Source organism: Chiroxiphia lanceolata, chromosome 27 (genome assembly GCF_009829145.1).
Source record: "Chiroxiphia lanceolata isolate bChiLan1 chromosome 27, bChiLan1.pri, whole genome shotgun sequence".
Taxonomy (NCBI): Eukaryota; Metazoa; Chordata; class Aves; order Passeriformes; family Pipridae; genus Chiroxiphia; species Chiroxiphia lanceolata.
The window spans coordinates 1,460,821-1,481,557 of record NC_045663.1 but is presented as its reverse complement, the minus strand read 5'-3'; the positions used below and the strand labels follow the sequence as shown (position 1 = coordinate 1,481,557).

The 20,737-nt window shown below is 54.3% G+C and overlaps 2 protein-coding genes across 2 annotated transcripts; one reads left to right on the top strand and one right to left on the bottom strand.

Moving 5' to 3' along the window:
- Window positions 1-1,805: 1,805 nt before the first annotated feature.
- COPE (COPI coat complex subunit epsilon) lies at window positions 1,806-9,151 on the bottom strand. Its single transcript, XM_032712004.1, has 10 exons — window positions 8,999-9,151; window positions 8,696-8,758; window positions 8,072-8,172; window positions 6,558-6,710; window positions 6,101-6,154; window positions 5,680-5,761; window positions 4,560-4,715; window positions 3,238-3,306; window positions 2,593-2,667; window positions 1,806-2,135 (listed from the first exon to the last, which is right to left on the bottom strand). Exons 1-10 carry the CDS (start codon window positions 9,113-9,115, stop codon window positions 2,088-2,090), a joined length of 918 nt encoding a protein of 305 aa, XP_032567895.1. The 5' UTR covers window positions 9,116-9,151; the 3' UTR covers window positions 1,806-2,087.
- A 248-nt stretch (window positions 9,152-9,399) lies between these two features.
- Window positions 9,400-15,387, top strand: DDX49 (DEAD-box helicase 49). Its single transcript, XM_032711999.1, has 13 exons — window positions 9,400-9,541; window positions 9,710-9,833; window positions 9,950-10,035; window positions 10,313-10,434; window positions 10,528-10,715; window positions 11,297-11,437; window positions 11,639-11,714; window positions 11,823-11,899; window positions 12,382-12,479; window positions 12,814-12,888; window positions 13,379-13,467; window positions 13,743-13,814; window positions 14,066-15,387. The coding sequence occupies exons 1-13, from the start codon at window positions 9,427-9,429 to the stop codon at window positions 14,240-14,242; spliced, it is 1,440 nt and encodes a 479-aa protein (XP_032567890.1). The 5' UTR covers window positions 9,400-9,426; the 3' UTR covers window positions 14,243-15,387.
- Window positions 15,388-20,737: the final 5,350 nt, after the last annotated feature.

Here is a 20,737-nt window from a genome sequence, read left to right as displayed (position 1 = left end):
CGCTGCCACGGCCGCGCTCGCCGCCCGCGGCCCCGCGCAGGCTCCGGCGGGCGGGACCGCGCTCCCCCCGCGCCGGTACCGGGCGAGAAGAGCCGCCCCCCGCCACGGCCCGGCCCCCTCCGGGCTCTGCCGGGGCTCCCCGAGGGGGCAGAGGCTCCGTTCAGCAGCTCTGCAGGGAGGTCTCGGAGCTTACGGGGTGGGTTTTGGTTGGTTTTTTTTTTGTGGGTGTCCCGGCCGCTCCGCTGGAGGACGAGCTGCGAGAACGGGCTGGAGTCGCTCCAGGAGCGAGGGACGGGGATAAATAGCGACGTTTCGGTCGCAGGAGGTGATGGAAGGGTGGAGAAGCGCCCAGGGGCACCTTTGGGGGGGTCGCGGGGGTGGAAGGTGCCCGCAGCCCCTTGGCAGCCCCGTCCAACAACACAGAGCTGCTCCGGGTTCCAAATCCTGGACTAAACCTTAAACTGCCTGACCAAACCTGAAAAATCCCGGACCAAACCTTAAAAACCCCACACCAAACCTTCTCCTTTCAACGTTTTTTTCACCCTCCACCATGTTGTGGTTGGTTTTTTTTTTTTAATTCAATACACGAAGGGAAATGTTTCTCCAGGTTATTTTTTCCCCTACCTCTCAGCACCAGCCCTGCAGGATCAGCACCAGCAGATCCATCCCTTCCTCACGGGGTTGACCAGGTGTGTGTGTCCCCCCGGGGGCCACCACAGCTCAGTTTGGGCACCTGTAGCAGTTTAAGGGTCTGGAATAATGGGATGCAGCTGTAGGATACAAACACACCCTCCTCAAAGGTCACCCCCCAGGAAAGACTGAATGTCACCTCCATCATCATCACCACAGGCACCATCGAGCTGTAACTGGAACCAGCTGACAGGGAAAGGAAAAGACAAGCTAGAAATGAGTTTAATCTCATTTTGAGTCATCCAGGTTCCCCCTGGAACCTCTCCTTGCTCTGGGAAAACACAAACTGGTTCCCCTCGAGGTCCCACCGTGTCCCCCCCACGGCTCCTGCTCTGCCACTTGCTTTTATTGTTTACATTTTTAAGTCAATTTATCATGGCCCATCAAGTGGGGACGGGCTGCCCTGAGCACACAAGCCCCTTTCAGGTCTCCCTCAGACAGCTCCACAAAGGGAACATTCATCCCATGAATAAACCCCTCACTGAAAGGAGCTGCTGAGCCAAGGGAGGGGACAAAGGGCCCTTTCAGGGCCAGCACGGCCAGGGGGGCACGAAGGAAGCTCCTGTGGGACACACATTTACAGTGCAAACCCCCCTCCTCCCCCTCCCCAAATGATAATTCCCAAGATGGCCCCAAATATTCCAGGGCAGGAGGGCCCAGCTGAGGGTTCCATGGTGCAGAGTTTGGTGAGTGGGACACAGGGATGAGCCCAAGGCCACAATCCCAGGGTTGAATCCCAGGACACTTCCAGCTCCCCACGTGCTCCAGGAGGGATGCCCTGGCTCCAGGACACATGTCCTGCCTCCAGGACACATGTCCTGCCTCCAGGACACGCCCAAGGCTCAGGCTGAGCCTATTAGGGCAGGATTAGTTTTATTTTGGGAGTTTTCCCCCCTCACCAGCAGTAAACCCCCCCCCCAGCCAGGGATCCTTCTCCCAGGGGAGGCTGAAGGTCCAGGAGTTGTGGTTGGATAGACCAGAGGAAGATCCATAACTCAGGATTGATCCAGGTGCTGAGTGCAGGTGCTTAAAACCGACCCTCACACTCTCCCACCTTCAAACCCTCGGTCCTGGAGTGGAATCACCCGAATTCCAGAAATTAGGGGGGCACAAAGATCCAGAAGAGGCTTTATTAGGAATGTTCAAGGTGCCAGTGTTGCACCCTCTTGATCTGCACGGGAGTTGACCCAGAGTTCAGGGCCTGGGGGGAGGCTTTGAGCCCCCAAAATTCAGGTGCCGGACACAGGCACAGCCCCACCCCTGCTGGAGCACCAGGGTGAGGTGAGGCCAGGCTGACCTGCAGAGGGGATTTTCCATGTTCCAGAGGGCATTTTCCATGTCCCAGGGAGGATTTGAACAGGAAGCCCAGTGCCCAGGGGTGGGCAGAGCCTGGTCCCTCAGGCACTGGGTGCGTACTGCAGGGCCAGCCGGTCGAAGTCGTTCTCCTGCAAGCAGAGGCAAAAATAAAGGAATAAATCCAAACTTTCCTGGGAATCTGATAAAACTCTGCCTTAACTGAAGAGAACAGCTCACTAAGTCCAGAGGAATTCCAGGAAACGAGATCACCTGCACTGATTTTTTTTCATTTTGCTTCGTTTTCCCCCTCCCCAAATTCTATTTAATGTCTGGAATTCCCTCCATTTAATGTTTCATGGCAACAAACTTCCACTTGGATTAAGAACCTGTTTCTCAGAGCTTTTGTGGCATGGTCAGGTACATCCCACCTGGCTTGTGCTTCCCAAAAATCTCTCCCAAGGGCTGGAAAATTTAACTCAAGAGTGACAGGGCAGGGATGTGGAGCTGCCCCCTCAGGCCAGAACCTACAGGTCCCATCACAGCTCCATCTGAGGCCCAAGAAATTCAACTTTATATCATTTATTTCTGTCCTGTTCTGTTCTATACCTTTGCCTGATACTCCTTGATGAAGGGGTGGTTTTTGTGAGCATCTTTCAGCTGGGACAGGTAACGATTCGTGACCTGGTGGGGGGAAAAAACCAAAGTTAAACATTCAGGAGGAAAAGCCAAAAGTGCAACAAATCACCCCTCAAAGGGTTTGTTCACAGCTAAAAAACTGATTTTCTCAGTGTCTCCCACATCAGCAGCCCCAGTGAAAACCAGAAAGACCTTTTAAAACCAGTCAGACCCGCACGCCCTTAATAAATAATAAAACAAAACCCTAAATAAATGATAAAATTCTTAAAAATAAACCTGAAATTGTGGGTTTAAGTGCAAAGAAAAATCAGCAGGAGCTGAGCTTAGAACTCAAGTGATTTCTTTCTGCCCAGGCCTTCCTCTCAATGTCAGGGAATTATGGAATGGTTTGGACCTTAAAGATCATCTAATTCCAAGCCCTTCCGAGGGCAGGGACATTTCCCAGGTTGCTCCAAGCCCTGTCCAAACCTGGCCCATGTCCCCTGTATTTCCACAAACTCTCCTTTAGAGGTGTGAGCTCCCCACCCCCAGAACCATTCCCAGATCCTGCTGGGAACACACAGCACTCCCAAAGCTCTCGGCTCCGCCGGGAACACCCGACAAACGCGGCCTCACCTCCGGGGCCTTTCCCAGGTGCTGTGAGAGCACCACGAGGTTCAGGAGGGTCTCAGGGTGGCCACTGTCCTGCAAGGAACAATAGCCACTCAGTCCTGGGATCCACAGCAACACCCAGGCCTGCAGGGAACAGCCCTGCCCAACTCCCTGCCCTGGGAATGGGAACAGGGACGGGCAAGGGATGGAGGGACGGGACCAGGGAATGGCTTCCCACTGCCAGAGGGAGGGTTACAGGGGATACTGGGGGGGAATTCCTCACTGGGAGGGTGGACACGGGCTGGGATGGGTTTCCCAGAGAAGCTGTGGCTGCCCCTGGATCCCTGGAAGTGTCCAAGGTTGGGTTGGGGCAACTTGGGATAATGGGAAGTGTCCCTGACCACGGCAGGGGGTGGAACTCCATGACCGTCAAGTCCTTCCCACCCTAAACCATCCTGGGGTTCCATCCCAAACCTTCCTGGGGTTCCAACCCAAACCATCCTGGGATTCCAACCCAAACCATCCTGGGATTCCAACCCAAACCATCCTGGGATTCCACCTCAAACCATCCTGGGATTCCACCCCAAACCATCCTGGGGTTCCACCCCAAACCATCCTGGGGTTCCACCCTAAATCATCCTGGGATTCCACCCCAAACCATCCTGGGGTTCCACCCCAAACCAGCCAGGGATTCCAACCCAAACAATCCTGGGATTCTAACCCAAATTATCCTGGGATTCCACCCTAAACCTTCCTGGGATTCCACCCTAAACCATCCTGGGATTCCCCCCCAAACCATCCTGGGACTCCAACCCAAACCATCCTGGTGTTCCAACTCAAACCATCCTGGGATTCCACCCCAAATCATCCTGGGATTCCAACCCAAATCATCCTGGGATTCCACCCCAAATCATCCAGGGATTCCACCCCAAACCATCCTGGGGTTCCACCCCAAACCATCCTGGGATTCCACCCCAAATCATCCTGGGATTCCACCCCAAATCATCCTGGGATTCCAACCCAAACCATCCTGGGATTCCAACCCAAATCATCCTGGGATTCCAACCCAAATCATCCTGGGATTCCACCCCAAATCATCCAGGGATTCCACCCCAAACCATCCTGGGATTCCAACTCAAAACCATCCAGGGATTCCACCCCAAACCATCCTGGTGTTCCAACTCAAACCATCCAGGGATTCCACCCCAAATCACCCTGGGGTTCCACAACCAGCCCCACCCTCAGCGACACCAATCCCTATATCAGCATTTCCATGAATTTTCCTGGTGAAAGCCCTCTCTGTTCTCCCCAGGACCCCCCTGAGAGGTGGGAACAGCAGGCAGTACCTTGTCCAGAGCCTCCTGGAGAACTCCCTCGGCGTCCTCCCACTTCCCCTGGGCCATGTAACAGGCAGCCTGCCCGTTCAGCAGCAGGAGGGTGGGGGAACACTTGTCTGCCATCTCTTGGAAAATGTAATAAGCATCTTGGAGCTTCTCCCCAGCCTGCAAAACACCCCCAGGCTCATCACCTGCTGCCAAGAAGCCCCCAAAAACCTCGAAGCACGGGGGGCAAAATTCATTTCTGAAGGTTATCAAGCGAAATGCTGGAGCACCAACACTCCCTGATCCCTGTGATCTCCTGCACCCCAACACAGCAGCCAGAGCAGATCAAAGAAATGCATAAATATTAAATATTAAGAACCACTTAAATGATCAAGTGAGCCAGGCTTGCCTTCAGAAAGGAAAATAAAAGAACAAACCCACTTCAAAAGAACCACCTCAGGTGTCTGACGTAATAAAGGAGGTGAAATGAGGGGTTTATGATTTTTTTTTTTTTATAATTAAACACCTGGGTTTCTCAAAAGGTTCTCCATCCAGAAAGGTTCTAGATCCAGGAAGGTTCTATTGGCTGCTCCAGTTGGAGGTGGGATTCCTCATGGAAACCAAGACCTTGAGGAAAATCCAGCCACACACTGATTCAAGGCCAGGGCTACACACATGAGAGATTTCACACCAAAACCAAGCAAACTCCAAAAATAAATCATTTTGATGGTCCAACAGGTTGTTTCCTGTGTAACCTTGGACTTCAATGAATTTTAGGGGTTTTATTTTCAATCTGGTCTGCCAAACTGAATGTTTTTGCCAAACATGCTTAAGGACAGGCTGCTCTAAGCACAGGAAGACTGTGCTTAGACTTTTTCTTGGAGCCTGGGAAGCAGGAGCAGAGCATTCCCACACTGGGATGTCTGGGGGGTTATTTAAGTGTGGTTTAGCTCCTCCTGCGAGGAGGAAGAGCATCAGACCAGCCGGTGAGTTTGTGAAACCAACCCCCCAGAATGTTCTGTGCATTAAAAACTCAGCCCTGGGTGTTCTGCTGGAACCAGGACGTGAAAAGAGCCCCCAGGAGCAGGAGCTGCCGTGGTTTTTTGGGGGCTGTAGGTCAGGGATCCCTGTCCCAGGTACCCACCACGGCCAGGTTCACCCAGGCAGTCGCCAGCTGGGTCAGAGTTGCATCCTCATCCTGCTCCTGCATCTTCTTCAGCTCCTTCCTGCAGGAGTTGGAGTCACACAAGGGAAAGAAAACACCTCCTTTAAGACACAACCAAGGGGCTGTGGTTTCTCCTCCCAGCTGGGAATGTGACAAACCCCTCAGTATTTCACAGGAACAATCCATGAAACACTTCCCTGTTTTACTTCCCCAGGGATTCCTGCTGAAGGGAAGACCCAAACCTCGAGGTCCAGCCCTGCCTTTGGCCATTCCCAGCTCTGGTTTTGCAACTTGAGCAGCAAAACCAGCCGTGGTTGTGCCCCTGCAGGAGCTGGATTTTCCCTCCCTCGAGGCTCTTCCCACACAGACACCACCAAAGAGCAAAGGGAGACAAACCCACCGGGCCAGGTCGAGCCTGTCGAGCTTCAGGAGGATCTGGATCATCATGGCCATGCTGCAAGGAACAAGAAAAGAGGGATTGCCACAGCTGGATTCCAGGATCCTGCTGGGATCCAGCTCGGGGGGTTGTAGGATGAGGCCCTGGACTGGATCTCCCAGGGAAGCTGTGGCTGCCCCATCCCTGGGAGTGTCCCAGGCCAGGCTGGATGATTTTTAAGGTCTTTCCAAGCCAAATCACCGTGTGATTCCCTGGGCTGAGCCTGGGACCCTGCTCCCAGCTCCCTCCCAGCCACAGCCCGCCGGGATCCATCCCCAGGCCCCCACATTCCCAGGGGAGGCCGAGGGAAAAGCACCAAACCCCCGGGGAAGCCGAAGCCCTGAGGAGCTTCCTGGTGCTTGTGGGGCTCCTCCAAGGCCCTGGCAGTGCCAGCCTGCCCTTCCAGGAGGGCTGCACTCACCACTCCAGGCTCTCCCCCTGGTGCAGAGCCCTCAGGGCCGCGTCGGGGTTCTGCTCGTGGCAGTAGATGGAGGCTGCCACGAGCAGGAAGGTGCTGTTGGCCACGTCCACACTCTTGGCCATCTTCTTGTCCAGGTCGGCCACGATGGCATCTCTGGGCAGGGAGAGGAGAGATGGGAAACGAGGGAAAACAGCCCTGCCCATCTGGATTACATCATATTCTTTATTACATCACAGAATGATACTATATAATTATACAGTATATTATGCTAGTCTATGTTATACTTTATTTTGATATGTCATTCTGTTACAATGTGATATTTTATATTATTTCGTTATATTATTTTATATTTCATTATAACATTATATCATAATATTATGGTATATCACACTAGGTTGTATTGTTATATTTTACATACTTTATATAGAAATATTATTTTATCTTTAATATATATTATTTTATTATACAATATTATTTTATATTTTATGTACTTTATATTTTAGGTACTTTATATTTTAGGTACTTTATATTTTAGGTACTTTATATATAGATATTATATTTAATATAGATATTATTTTATTATGCTATATTATTTTATATCTTACGTGCTTCATATATAAATATTATTTTATATTTAATATATATTATTTTACCATACTATATCATTTTATATTTTACATACTTCATATATAAATATTATTTTATATTTAATATACATTATTTTACCATACTATATCATTTTATATTTTACATACTTCATATATAAATATTATTTTATATTTAATATACATTATTTTACCATACTATATCATTTTATATTTTACGTACTTTATATATAAATATTATTTTGTATTTAACATATATTATTTTACTATGCTATATTATTTTATATTTTACGTACTTTATATATATTATTTTATATTTAATATATATTATTTTACTATACTGTATTATTTTATATTTTATGTGCTTTATAAATAAATATTATTTTATATTTCATATATATTACTTTACTATACTATATTATTTTATACTTTACTATATTACAAAACTATACTATTATATTATATAACAACATAATTCTATCACTGCACATTACATTGTACAGTGATATTCTATTTTCATATTCTATTCTATTACATTTTTTTATATTCTATTACATTATAGATTGTATTATAGATTATATATATTATATATAGATTGTATATACATTTATACAATATGTTGTATAAAATAATATTATATATTATTATAACACAATAACACAATATTATACCACAATATTACACTGTAATATAAGAATATTATACCATATATATTATATTAATTATATTAATTATATTATGTTATATTATGTTATATTATGTTATGTTATATTATATTATAATTATATTATATTATATTATTATTATATTATATTATATTATATTATATTATATTATATTATATTATGTTATATTATGTTATATTATGTTATATTATGTTATATTATGTTAGGGGTTGATGTCTCTCACCTCTGGCTCTCATTTGCCAGGTACTCTGCCAACATCCTCACTGCCTGGAGCTCGGGGCTGGCACTGCCTTTGATCTCATCCAGGACCACTCCATATTTCCTCTGGGAAAGGCAGCAAAGCCCAGCCTGTGAGTCCCTTGTTTTCCACAAACAACTGTTACTCCCCAAACCCTCGGTGAGGGCAACAGAACCCCCGGGAAAGGCGGATTTCTGCTTTAAATCCCCCCAAACCCCCTGCACTGACCCCCCCCCCCTGCCCCCAGTCCCAGGATAAGGCTCCTGGGGGGTGTTCCCGGGACAACCCGAGGCTCCACATCCAGGGAATGTGGGATATCCCGGGGCAGCAGCAGGGTTATCCCCAAACCTCATCCCGCTGCGTTCCCGGGATATATGGGGAAGGAATTCCTCCCTGGGAGGGCCGGGGTGGAATTCCCAGAGAAGCTGCGGCTGCCCCATCCCTGGAAGTGTCCAAGGCCGGCTTGGAGCACCCTGGGAGAGTGGAAATGTCCCTGCCCGTGGAGGGGGTGGCACTGGGTGATCCTTAAGGTCCTTCCCACCCAAACCATTCCAGGATTCCGTGACTGATCCCACGCCCCCGTTGTGGAGCCCCCTCCCCGCCCCTCACCTGGGCGATGTAGGCTCGGAACAGGAACACGTCCCTCTCCACCTCCTTCTCGGGGCTGGACGGCTGGAAACGGGAATGTTTGAGGGCTCTGTCCCCCAGAGAGCTCCTCCCACACGAATCCCCCCCAGACGAACCTCACACATCCCGCTCCCCCAACCCGCGGGAGCCCCATCTCCCCTCAGGGACCCCCAAACCTCTCCCGGGCCGGGCCGAGGGACCCTCAGGGCGCCCCAAACCCGGCGCTTAAAGGACCCCCCAGAAGACCCCCAAAGCACCGCCCGGCCCTCCCAGAGCCTCGCCGACCTTGGCGCGCTGCGCCTCGTTGATGGCGGCCTGGAAGGCGCCGATGTAGAAGTTGTTGCGGAGGTCGAAGAGCTCGTCCGCGTCCCCGCCCGGTGCCGCTCCGCTCCCGGCCGCCATCGCTCTCTCACACACGTACCCGGAAGCGCCCGCGCCGCCCGCGGGCCGCCGGGAGCCGCCGTCGCCATGGCGACCGCCAATAGGAGCGCGAGGAGCCCGCCGTCGCTATGGCGACCGCCAATAGGAGCGCGAGGAGCCCGCCGTCGCTATGGCGACCGCCAATAGGAGCTGAAGCGTCACTACAGCGACGCCAAGAGAACACCTAAACACTGCGGCGTGGGCGGGGCTGGAGGGAGGCGGCCAATGGGCGGTGGGGGTGGCGGTGACGCCATCGGGGCGCGCCAGGGGCGGGGCGAGCACGTGGTGGGATCATGGCGGCGTTCCGGGAGCTCGGGATCTCGCCGTGGCTGGCGGAGCAGGCGCGGCAGGTCGGGCTCACCCGGCCCACGCCCGTGCAGGCCGCCTGCATCCCCGCCGTGCTGCAGGGTGAGACCGCGGCGGACCCTCCCAACCCCCGGAACGGCCCATCGCGGGCAATCCCCCGGCTCCCGGGAGCGGCCCCTCGCGACCCCCGTCGAAACCCCGGGAATGGTCCCTGACGCCTCCCGTCCCATCCCCGGGAGCGGCCCCTCACGGTCCCCGTCCCTCCCGCAGGCCGGGACTGCCTGGGCTGCGCCAAGACGGGCAGCGGGAAGACGGCGGCCTTTGTGCTGCCCGTGCTGCAGGCGCTCTCCGAGGACCCCTACGGCATCTTCTGCCTCGTGCTGACCCCCACCAGGTACCGAGGGACCCCCGCGGCGGGCTGAGCTGCCCCTGCCGCTGGGAACCGGCCCCCCTGAGCTGCCCCTCCCTCTCTCCCTCCCTCCTTCCTTCCCTCCCTCCTTCCCTCCGCAGGGAACTCGCGCAGCAGATCGCGGAGCAGTTCCGAGTGCTGGGGAAGCCCCTGGGCCTCAAGGACTGTGTGGTCGTGGGCGGCCTCGGTGAGCAATACACACAATATTCTGTTTTATAATACATAATGTTTTATATTATTTATATTATTATAATCATATTATTATATTTTTATGCATATATACAATATATACATATGTACTATGTGCAATATACACAATATGTTGTTATATAATGCATAATATTTTATGTTACTTACATTATTATATCTTTATGCTTATGTGTATAATATACACAATATATGCATGTACAATACACATACTATCTATACAACATCCAAACACACCTGCCCTGTTCCCCACGCAGACATGGTGGCCCAGGCCCTGGAGTTGGCCAGGAAGCCCCACGTGGTGGTGGCCACGCCGGGCCGGTTGGCCGATCACCTGCGCAGCTCCAGCACCTTCAGCCTCAGGAAGATCAGGTTCCTGGTAAGGCCCTTTCTTCCCAAGGGGTTTTTTTTTTGGGGGGATGCCCCGTGGGTGTTCCCAGCCAGCTGAGGGCTGAGGGGGATCCGTTCCCAGGTGCTGGACGAGGCTGACAGGCTGCTGGAGCAGGGCTGTGCCGACTTCACCGCCGACCTGGAGCTCATCCTGGAGCACGTCCCGGCGCGACGCCAGACCCTGCTGTTCAGTGCCACCCTCACTGCCACCCTCAGCGAGCTCAGGGGCCTGGCTGCCAACGAGCCCTTCTTCTGGGAGGCCCAGTCTGAGTGAGTCCCGAGCAATCCCGTTCCCTCCCTGCTCCTTTATCCCTGGTTTTGCTGTCCCATCCACTGCTGAGGCACCTCCGCTGCTGGGCCCACTGTGGGAGAGACACTGAGGGGCTGGAGGGTGTCCAGAGAAGGGAATGGGGCTGGAGCACAAGGAGAAGGGACTGGAGAACTCCTGAGGGAGCTGGGGGGGCTCAGCCTGGAGAAAAGGAGGCTCAGGGGGGACCTTCTGGCTCTGCAACCCCCTGATGGGAGAGGGGAGCCAAGGGGGGGTTGGGCTCTGCTCCCAGGGAACAACAGGACAAGAGGGAAAGGCCCCAAGCTGTGCCAAGGGAGGGTCAGGCTGTACACCAGGAGAGATTTCTCCATGGAAAGGGTGCTCAGGTACTGGAAGGGGCTGCCCAAGGAGGTTTGGAGTCCCCACTCCTGGAGGTGACCAAGGAAGGACTGGATGTGGCCCTCAGTGCTCTGGGATGGGGGACAAGGGGGGGTCAGGCACAGGGTGGGAGGGCTTTTCCAGCCTCAGTGATTGTGGGATTCTGGGATTCCCTTGATCCTCACTTGGTGCTCCCCCCTGGCAGGGTGAGGACAGTGGAGGAGCTGGACCAGCGGTACCTGCTCGTGCCCGAGGCAGTGAAAGATGCCTACCTGGTGCACCTGATCCAGACCTTCCAGGACGAGCACGAGGACTGGTCCATCATCATCTTCACTAAAACCTGCAAGTGAGTGGAGCTGCTCCTCGGGGCTGCTTTGATGTGTCTTTACATCTGGCACAGGTCACCCAGAGAAGCTGTGGCTGCCCCATCCCTGGCAGTGTCCAAGGCCAGGTCCAGTGGAAGGGTGTTCCTGCCCCTGTCCCAGCTCTGTCCTGATCTGTTTCCTTGGCACATCCTGATTGTTTTTCTGGTTTTCTTTCCTTCAAGGGACTGCCAGGTCTTGAACATGATGCTCAGGAAGTACAACTTCCCTTCTGTAGCTCTGCATTCCATGATGAAACAGGTGAGGGATGGGAGGTGGCAGCTTCCAGCTGCATCCCTGAGCTGGGAGACTCCAAGCCCTGCAGCTCCTGTGGATCCAAATCCCTCACACAGACTTTTCTCTCCACAGAGGCAGCGATTTGCAGCTTTAGCCAAGTTCAAGTCCAGCATCTTCAAGATTCTCATTGCCACTGATGTCGCTGCCAGGTACAAACATGGGCTCTGTTCCCAAAGGTCACAACCACTGTGGAGTTCAGGCTGAGTTTAGCAAGAGGAGACCCTTAAATCCCCTACACTTGGGTGGGACAGGGGTGTTCACAACACCTCTGAGCTGTGTTTTGGAGCCTGGGTGTGTGTGTGAAGTAGCTCTGACCGGGTGTGTGTGTTTAGGAGGAAGGTTTCTCTTGAGGCTCAGTGTGTCCCCTGGGAATTTCTTAACTGCTGGAGAGTTGTGTGAGGGAAGAGTTTGTCCTCCAATCAGCCAATAAAGACCATATTAATGGAATATGGGGCTGCTGGAGAAAGCAGAGAGCAGGAATTTAATTGCAGACACCCCTGGGATAGTGGAAGGTGTGGGTGGAATCTTTAAGGTCCCTCCCAACCCAAACCGTTCTGGGACTTTATAATTTTATAATTCTATCATGTTAAAGCTGTTTTCTCACCCTCTGCTCTCTTTGCCTGCATTCCAGAGGGTTGGACATTCCCACAGTCCAGGTTGTGATCAATCACAACACTCCAGGCCTGCCCAAAATCTACATCCACCGGGTGGGCCGGACGGCGCGCGCGGGTGAGCGGCAGAACTCCCGCTGGGATCCCCGTCCCTGGGATCCAGGGAGGGGCTGGGCCCTGGGTGGGGAGGGCCAGGAGGTGTCCCAGCAGCACTGCAGGGTTCTCAGGCAGTGCCAGATCCGCTGGGATCCCAGGAATCCTGCCTTAGGATCGCAGTGATGGATCACGCCGGGTCTGAGCCGCGCCGAGAGCGAACGGAACCTCCAGAGCAAATAAAGACCCCTCTGAGCACCCCTCGGGCTGACTCAGGGGGGTGGGTGGGTTTGGAATGGGTTGGGTTCATCTCCCTCTGCCTGTCAGGACTCACCTGTCCCTGTTTTTGCACCCTGCAGGCCGGAAGGGAGTTGCCATCACCCTGGTGACACAGTACGACATCCACCTGGTGCACGCCATCGAGCAGGAGATCAGTGAGTGGGGCCTTGGGGCATCCTGCTGGAAGGTGGGGGTCACACATTGCAGCACTCAGAACCCTGATTTCATCAGCTTTAGCATCAAAAAGGGTTCTCTCCCCTGTGTGGCAAAGAGCAGGAGCACCAGAATTCCTGATTCAGCTCCTGAATCAGGTGTTTGTCCTCCTGCTGTTTCTCGTGGAGCTCTCTCTGTGACCTCTTTGTTAAAGCAGCTTCTTGCCAAGGTGGACAAAAGGAACAGGTTGCTTCAGGTTCAGATTTCCCCATTTTTTTGGGGGAAGCAGAGCCAATAAATGCAGCATCTTGTGCTGTGGGGAATCGTGGGCAGAGGGGAGGAGTGAACCTGCTGTGGGCTGAAGGGGTTGGAGTGATCAGAGTGATCTGGCAACAATTCCCCCCATAGTCAGAGGAGCTGCAGTGGGTTTTTTACTGCCCCTGGGTTTTTCTAACCAAGCCAATGGTGTGGAAATGTCTCACCCTGGTTCAGAGCTGCAGCTGAAGGAGTTCTCTGTGGAGGAGCAGCACGTGCTGGACATCCTCACCCAAGTGAACGTCACCAGGAGGGAGTGTGAGATTGTGAGTGGAACAAGGAGCCCCTTTGTCCAGGGGGCTGGAGATCATGGGCAGATCCCTGCAGAAACACTTGGGGGGTGTGTGGGAGGGTTATTTTGATTTCTCTTCCCTTGGTTTGCTCTATTATTGCATGTTTTTGCAGCTTTTTTTTGCTGCTGGGTGTCGAAACTGGTACTTTTCGGTGGGCAGGCTCCAAAATGTCCTGGTGACCCTTTGGGATTGTGCTGCTCCTCCCTGTGTCAGTCACTGACTGCCCTGCCGTGTTCTCCCTTTGCCAGGAGCTGGAGGGGATGGATTTTGATGAGAAGAAAGAAATAAATAAGAGGAAACAGATGATCCTTGAGGGGAAGGTGAGAGCTGGTTTGGTGTCCCTGGTGTGGAAAGGGAAGGACAGCTCCTCCCTCACTGCTGTGGGGTGAGGGCTCACTCCCCTTCTGGGTGCTGAGGGTTTATTTTAAAGGGTATATTAAATGTTTTGAGATGAAGAAGTGCCCTGGAGGAGGGTCTGACCTTGGCAGCCCCCTTCAGTCGTGGGTGCCTGGGAAGGGCCGAGGGGCTGCCCCGGGCGTGTCACTGGTGCCCTGCCTTTGCCACACTGCAGGATCCAGACCTGGAGGCCAAAAGGAAGGCAGAGCTGGCCAAGATCAAGAAGAAGAACAAGGAATGCCGGGAGAAGGTGCAGCAGACCCTGGAGAGGAGGAAGCAGCTGCAGCTGAGGAGGAAACTGCAGAAGAAGATGGAGCGGCGGAACAAGCGCAAGGGGACGGAGGAGCAGTGACAGCCCCGGGCCTGGCCTGGACTGCCCTGATCGTGCTGCTGCTTTGGGAATACTGGGACCTGACACCTTTTAATGTGGACACTTCTGACTGAAATTGGTGTTGGGGAGAAGGGAAGAATCCCAGAATCTCAGAATCCCAGAATCCCAGAATGGGTTGGCTTGGAAAGACCTTAAAGATCAACAAGTCCCATCCCCTGCCATGGGCAGGGACACCTCCCACTATCCCAGGTTGCTCCAGCCCGGCTTTGGACACTTCCAGGGATATGGGGAAGCCACAGCTTCTCTGGGAAATCCATTCCAGGGCTTCCCCACCCTCACAGGGAGGAGTTTTTTAATTCTGCACAGTCCTGGCTGGGCCATTCCTGGCAGGCTGGATCAGCCTCCTGGGGAATCTTTCAAGCAGATGTTTCCCTTCCTCCACCAAAGGAGAGGCCAGACCTGGATTCTTGGGGCCATAAAGCTCCTCTGTCTCTCCCCCTTCATTCAATCCCTGCTCTCTGTCCCTTCCCAGGGCTGTGGTTGCCACTCACACTTGTTTGGATCAACAGATTCTCCCCCTGAGCCAGAGTCTAAAAATACTGTGACAAAATGAGCTCAGCCTCTTGTCTGTGCCAGAGTTTTCCAAGAGGAAAATTCGTGGAGCACGTGTTGTGCTGTGTGGGGCTGATCCTGGGGTTTTTCTTGGAATGATCCTGCTTTGTGCATCTGGTTGATATTCCTGCCTGTGGTTTTTCTGCCTTGGCTCAGGCTCCAGCCCTGGGTGTTATCCATAGGGATGGCAGAGTCCTGGTTGGGAGAGCAGGGCCCTGTTTTCCTGGATGATCAGGGAGTTCCAAGGCAGGTTCTGCACAGAAGATTCCCAGGGGTAGGATTCCCTTGTTCCTTGTTCCATCCAAGAGAACAAAGTGGGGTTTCTGGGGTGTGTTTGGGGCAGGGGGGTTGGTTATGCCAGAGGGGGCTGAGCTCTCCTGAAAAAACAGCTGAGTTTCCTTGTGGAGACAGAAAAATTCCAGAGTTTGGCCAGCTCTGTCCCAGGGTCAGCTTTCCTCCTCAGTGCCTTTTCTATGGCTAAAAATCTGTTATTTCTGTCCTCTGGCTTAAAATAATTACTGTGGCCAGTGCCCAAATAAATATTTATTGCAACACGTGACTGGATCTTTGATTTTTTGAGGAGTGAGGGGATTGTGGGGCCTTGGGGGTGGGGAGCAGCACCTGTGTGGAGGTAAAATGGGGTTTATTTGAAGAGCTGGGTAAGGATTGAACCTGTTGTGGGTGTTGTATCCCTCCTTTCCTGGGAGCAGCAGTCCCTGAGGTGTCTTTCCTTCATTGCCTCCCTCTCCCAGACACTTCCCAACCCTCTGTCTGGAGTCTCTGGTGGGGTTTTCTCTATCTCCTTCCACGTGAGGTTTGATCAAGGCTCTTGTCTTCATCCAGAATTCCTTTTGATGCCTCCCTTGGCTGGGCTGGGAGGGGGGGACACGTGCTGGGAATCAGAGCTCTGGGTGGTGCTGGTGACTGTTCCTGCTTCCCAGCAGCAGTTTGGGAGTGGCTGAGGAGTAAAAAGAGGTTGCTGGGCTGGTTGGCAGGTGGGAAAATGCCTCAAATTCCAGGATCAGGAATTCCCTGTGCTGTGCAAGAGCTGGCCCATCACTCCCCACTCCTCCCTGTCACCTCTTGCCCTGTGCCTTCCCTGGCTCTGCTCTTTCCCGAGGATCTCGGGGGTTCCCTGGCTGGGTTGCCATGGCAACTCTCCTCAATTCGGCATCTTTGCTGCATCTTCTCTCACCTGGACCGTGTGTGGGTCCTGAATCTGTGCTGGGTGTGCAGGGGGGGCCAGTCCTGCACCCTCCTAAAACCTGCACCCTCCTCATCCTCCCAAAACCTGCACCCTCCTCTTCCTCCCACAGCCCTGCACCCTCCTCATCCTCCCATCTCCTCTGGGTGTGAAACCACCACCTGCCTGTGACGTTCCAAGGGGCTCCTGCTCTTCCACCTCCCACCTTCCCAGGCGATTCTGCCTCCACATCAATGGATCACGTGCCAAAATTGGCTGGTTTGGGTGCATTTAAGGAAATATTTATTCCTGGACTTTCCCCCCTCCTCCCCAATCCATCTCTACCCCTCTCGTGGAGCAACAAACACCTCCAAGTGCTTCCCAGAAAGTTTTGCAGGGAGAAGGGAGAGGCTGGGGATCCTCCTGGGTGAGAAACTCGGTGTTTGACAAATCCTCCCCGCTGGAACTTGTGCTGAGCAAGGGGACGTGGAGGTGGGGACAGGCTGGTGACATTGCAGTGCCCTCCAGGGGCTGGCACCCCCTTTATTCCCAGGTGCTGGACTGGGCAGCAAAGCTCTGGATCTCCCCAGGGAATAAAAGGCAGCTGCAGTGGAACAGTCTGGGCAAGTTCTGGGGCCGGGATTGGGTTTCTCTCTGCTGGAACAGCAGCGCTCGTGTCCAGCTCTGCTGCAGCTGCTCTCGGGTGTCCCCTTGCAGGGGCTGCACTGGGGGCACCCCCTCCTCCTTTCTGGGGGCATTTTGGGGGCTGGACACACTTAATGCTGCCCAAACCCCCCCCCCCCAGTGCCCCCTGCGCCGCTCCAGCCGCTGCTTCACCTTCGGCTGCTCCTTGCAAACGCAAACTCAGCTCCTCTGAACGCCCTAAAAAAGCTCCACCGGGCTCTTCCCTCCCCCAGGAATGGCCTTTCCCCCCCTGCCCGGGTCTCCTCCCGGGTCTCCCCCGCCGGGTTTGCCGGCAGGTGGCAGCTGGGGAGCTCCGGACGCCTTTGCTCCCGGATCCCGCCGTCATTCCCGGGGAAATGCAGCACAGGGATATCGGAAACTGGTTTCAGAAAGCAGGGAGCGAGGGGGACGGGGCTGCTCCCGAACCCCGCCCCAGCCGGGGGCTGCTGCTGGCAGGATTCCCCTGGATCATTTCGGGATTGATCCTGACCCTGCCCTGCTCCATATTCCTGCTGCTCCATCCAGGGCTCTCCTCCCAGATCCCGGAGTTCCCTTGTTGGACCTTCACCTTCCCTGCTGCACCTTAAAGCACTTCCCGGCTGGTTTTTGCCGACGAACCCCCCCCTGCCCACGGCATTCCCTCCCCCAGGGCTCGGCTGAGCTGCCCAGACGTGTCTCCCCTCCGGGCAGGACCCTCTGACTCCCCTCGTTCCTCCCCTGACAGCACCAGGACTCCAGAAACGGGACAGAGGGAAGAAGCGCCTGGAATATTTTTCCTCCCGTGCCGGCTCTGCTCGATTCTCTCCCACCCCTCGCTCCCGGCAGCGGCTCCGTGTCCTCAGCGCATCCCTGAGGATTCGTTTGGGATTCCCGTCGCCTCTGGAGGGAGCGCGGCTGGGAGGGAGCAGCAAACTCTGCTCCGGCCTCGCTAAGACGAGCTGCGAGCTCAGCCCGAGCTTCTTGCAGAGGCTCATCCCCATCCCTTCACCTCCGCTTCCCAGAGCCAGTCCCGAATTCCCGAGCCCGGACACGGCAGGATGGCAGGAGAGGTGCCACTCGTGCCACCCTTCCCCGGGCTCAGACGCTGTTTTCAGGTGCCCTCGCAAGGGCTGGGCACGGGTGGCTCAGCCTGGAAGGTGAGAGGGAAACGTGTCCATGTGGTGCCTGCCGGGATCTGATCCCACCGTTATCCCGGTGCTGGGGGGAACAGGAGGCAGAGATCCGGACCCTGCCCTGTCCCACAGCCCCGGGACACGGGCAGGGACAGGGGCTGGTGCTGGGGGGTCCCACATGTGCAGGGCACAGGAGGAAAGGGGGACAAGTCACACCTGGGGCAGCCTGTGAGAGTGCCAGTGAACTCCAGGGGGGGACAAATGTCCTGGAAGAGCTGGTGTGGGACTGCAGAGCCCTTCCCTGTGCTCTGTCCGTGGGGACAGGGGTGATGCCGTGGGGACAGGGATGATGCCACAGGGACAGAGGGGATGCCATGGGGACACAGGTGATGCCACGGGGTTAGGTGTGGCACCATGGGGACAGGGGTGATGCCAAGGGGACAGAGGTGATGCCAAGGGTACACAGGTGATGCCACAGGGACACAGGTGATACCAAGGGGACAGGGATGATGCCAGGAGGACACAGGTGATGCCAAGGGGACAGAGGTGATGCCAGGGGGACAGGGATGATGCCAGGGGGACAGAGGTGATGCCATGGGAACAGGGGTGATGCCAGGGGGACAGAGGTGATGCCAGGGGGACAGGGATGATGCCAGGGGCTCAGAGGTGATGTCAGGGGGACAGAGGTGATGCCAGGGGGACAGAGGTGATTCCAGCCTCCTTCCCCCCTGGCACCTTCCTAGAGCTGCAGTGACAGTGGCCTCCAAGGACACGGAATTTGATTCCCACTCCTTGGCAGAGCCCGGGAGGTGATGCCAAGGTGCTCCAGGTGGGACCTGACTGACCCCCAGGTGTGGCTCCTTCGGGTCCCCCATTGCTGGAGCTGCCACATCTCCAGTCTGGAGTGTTCCTGCTCTTCCCACAGGTGCCCCACTTCCAGCATTATTCCAGCTGCTGGTTTTTGGGAGCCGAGGGAGGATGCAGGGCTGTGTGTGCACACGGTGATGTTCTTCTCCCTCAGAGCAGAAACTGCCTGGACACACTACGACCTAATAACCACAATAATTACAAATTACTCCAGGAGAGGGCATTTTGGGGGGCTGTTCTGTGCTCAGGAACGCTCTCCCAGACACACATTCCACTTGCCTTCCTCCAGAGCACGTGGAAATGGTGTCCCAGGGTGTGCATGTGTGTGTGTGGGGGGGTCACACGCACGGCCTGTGCTCCCTGTGCTGTCAAGTGTAAACAGCCCATTTCTGCACTAAAAATAACCCTCTCCTCTGAGGAAGGGAGCAGCTGATCTCTGCAGCCCAGATGCAGGAGCTCAGAAGGCTGAGGTCACCTACTTTTCATTAATGGCATTATTTAATTACCAATTCCCCCAAGTCCCGTCCTTCGGAGGTTGGAAACAAAAGGGCCCCGTTGCTTCGCCTCCATCAGGGGCTTCTTTCAGGGTGTCCTCATAAAAATCCAGACCTCCAAGCCAGTCTGTTAAGTGACTTTGATGTGAGAGTGTCCAACAGCACCGCACGCATCACCGGGGGCTCCACGGCGGCTTTTTGGGGAAAAAAACCAGACTTTTTTTGCCTCGTGTTTAAAATCACTCAGCGGACTCAGAGACTCCCCAGCGTGGCCTGTGCTGAACCCTTCCCCTCCTGCCTCTCCAGGCACCTGGTAGGGGCTGTAATTAAAGTCCAACAGGGGGTCCAGGGAGGGTAATCATGGACTTTGTGGAGCAGGAGGAGGAATCCAAGCCGGCCAGGGGAGGGAGCTGGTGGGGGTCTGCCAGGACTGGATCTGCACTCCTGCTTGCCTGGAAAGGGCTGTCTTGGCATCTCCCAGCTGGCTTTTGCATCAGACACATCCTTTTTCTGAGACTGGCATGTCCAAGCTGGTCAGCAGGACCTTGGCTTGGCTCTGGATCCCCTTTGGCTGCTGCAGGGGGTTTGATTTGTTCGTGTGTGAATCCTTTCCCCCCCTTTATTAATGTCCTGTCTAGGTGTCCTATGAATAATTAACACCTTAATTTGCCCAAAGCACCGAGGTCTCTGGAGGTACCTGCAGTCAGGAGCATCTCCCACCCCCCCAAAGCCAGGAGCCCTCTGGGATGGAGCTGCTGATGGGAATTGTTGGGAGACTGCAGCAAACGCAGGAGTGCAGCTCTGCCAGCCAGCCCTGGCTTTTGGAACACGGGATTTTCCCCCTTTTTGAAGCAGGAAAAGCATAACCAAGAAGGGTTGGAGGGGGCACAGCTGGGATGTGCCAGTGCTGCTGCTCCGAGGCAGGACGGGAACCCTCTGGAAGTGCTCCCCGGGGTGGGGCAGATGGAATTTTAGTGCTGCTGGAGCTGTCTCGTTGGAACCCACGGATTTAGGGCATTTGTGGAAATAGCTGGTGATAAATAGGGTTTCATTAGCTCAGGAGAGGGGAAGACTGCAGAGAAAAGTGCCTCTCCCAGACCCATCCATCACCCGGGCCCTGCGATGCCTCCGGGAAGGGCTGGGAACAAACACTGAGCCCGGGACAGAGCTCATCCAAAAGCCACTCTGCAGATTGTTCTGGCAAGGAAAAGGATGGCACCAGCCCCTGGGGGGGTGGAGAGCCACGGGGAGAGTGGCCTCTGCTCCCGGTTCCTGATGGGGAAGCAGCAAAGGAGCAGAGCCAGGGATGGGGCTGGCTCGGGGAGCACGGGCTGGCACGGCAGGAACAGCCCCTGGGGAACAGCTCCCAGCAAATCCTGGGGTCAGGGAATAGCTCCCAGCAAATCCCAGGGCCAGGGAACAGCTCCCAGCAAATTCCAGGGCCAGGGAACAGCTCCCAGCAAATTCCAGGGCCAGGGAACAGCTCCCAGCAAATCCCAGGGCCAGGGAACAGCTCCCAGCAAATCCCAGGGCCCCTGTTTGTAGGGAAGAGGCTGCCCAGGGA

Bases quoted from the DNA above. Each gene is read 5' to 3' on its own strand.
- COPE (XM_032712004.1), bottom strand. From the start codon at position 9,115: ATGGCGGCCGGGAGCGGAGCGGCACCGGGCGGGGACGCGGACGAGCTC. The intron at 8,759-8,998 runs GTCGGCGAGGCT...TCCCGTTTCCAG, and splicing joins ACGAGGCGCAGCGCGCCAAG to CCGTCCAGCCCCGAGAAGGA. The intron at 2,668-3,237 runs GTGAGGCCGCGT...TCCCCCCACCAG, and splicing joins ACCTGGGAAAGGCCCCGGAG to GTCACGAATCGTTACCTGTC.
- DDX49 (XM_032711999.1), top strand. From the start codon at position 9,427: ATGGCGGCGTTCCGGGAGCTCGGGATCTCGCCGTGGCTGGCGGAGCAG. The intron at 10,716-11,296 runs GTGAGTCCCGAG...CCCCCCTGGCAG, and splicing joins TTCTGGGAGGCCCAGTCTGA to GGTGAGGACAGTGGAGGAGC. The intron at 11,715-11,822 runs GTGAGGGATGGG...TTCTCTCCACAG, and splicing joins TGCATTCCATGATGAAACAG to AGGCAGCGATTTGCAGCTTT.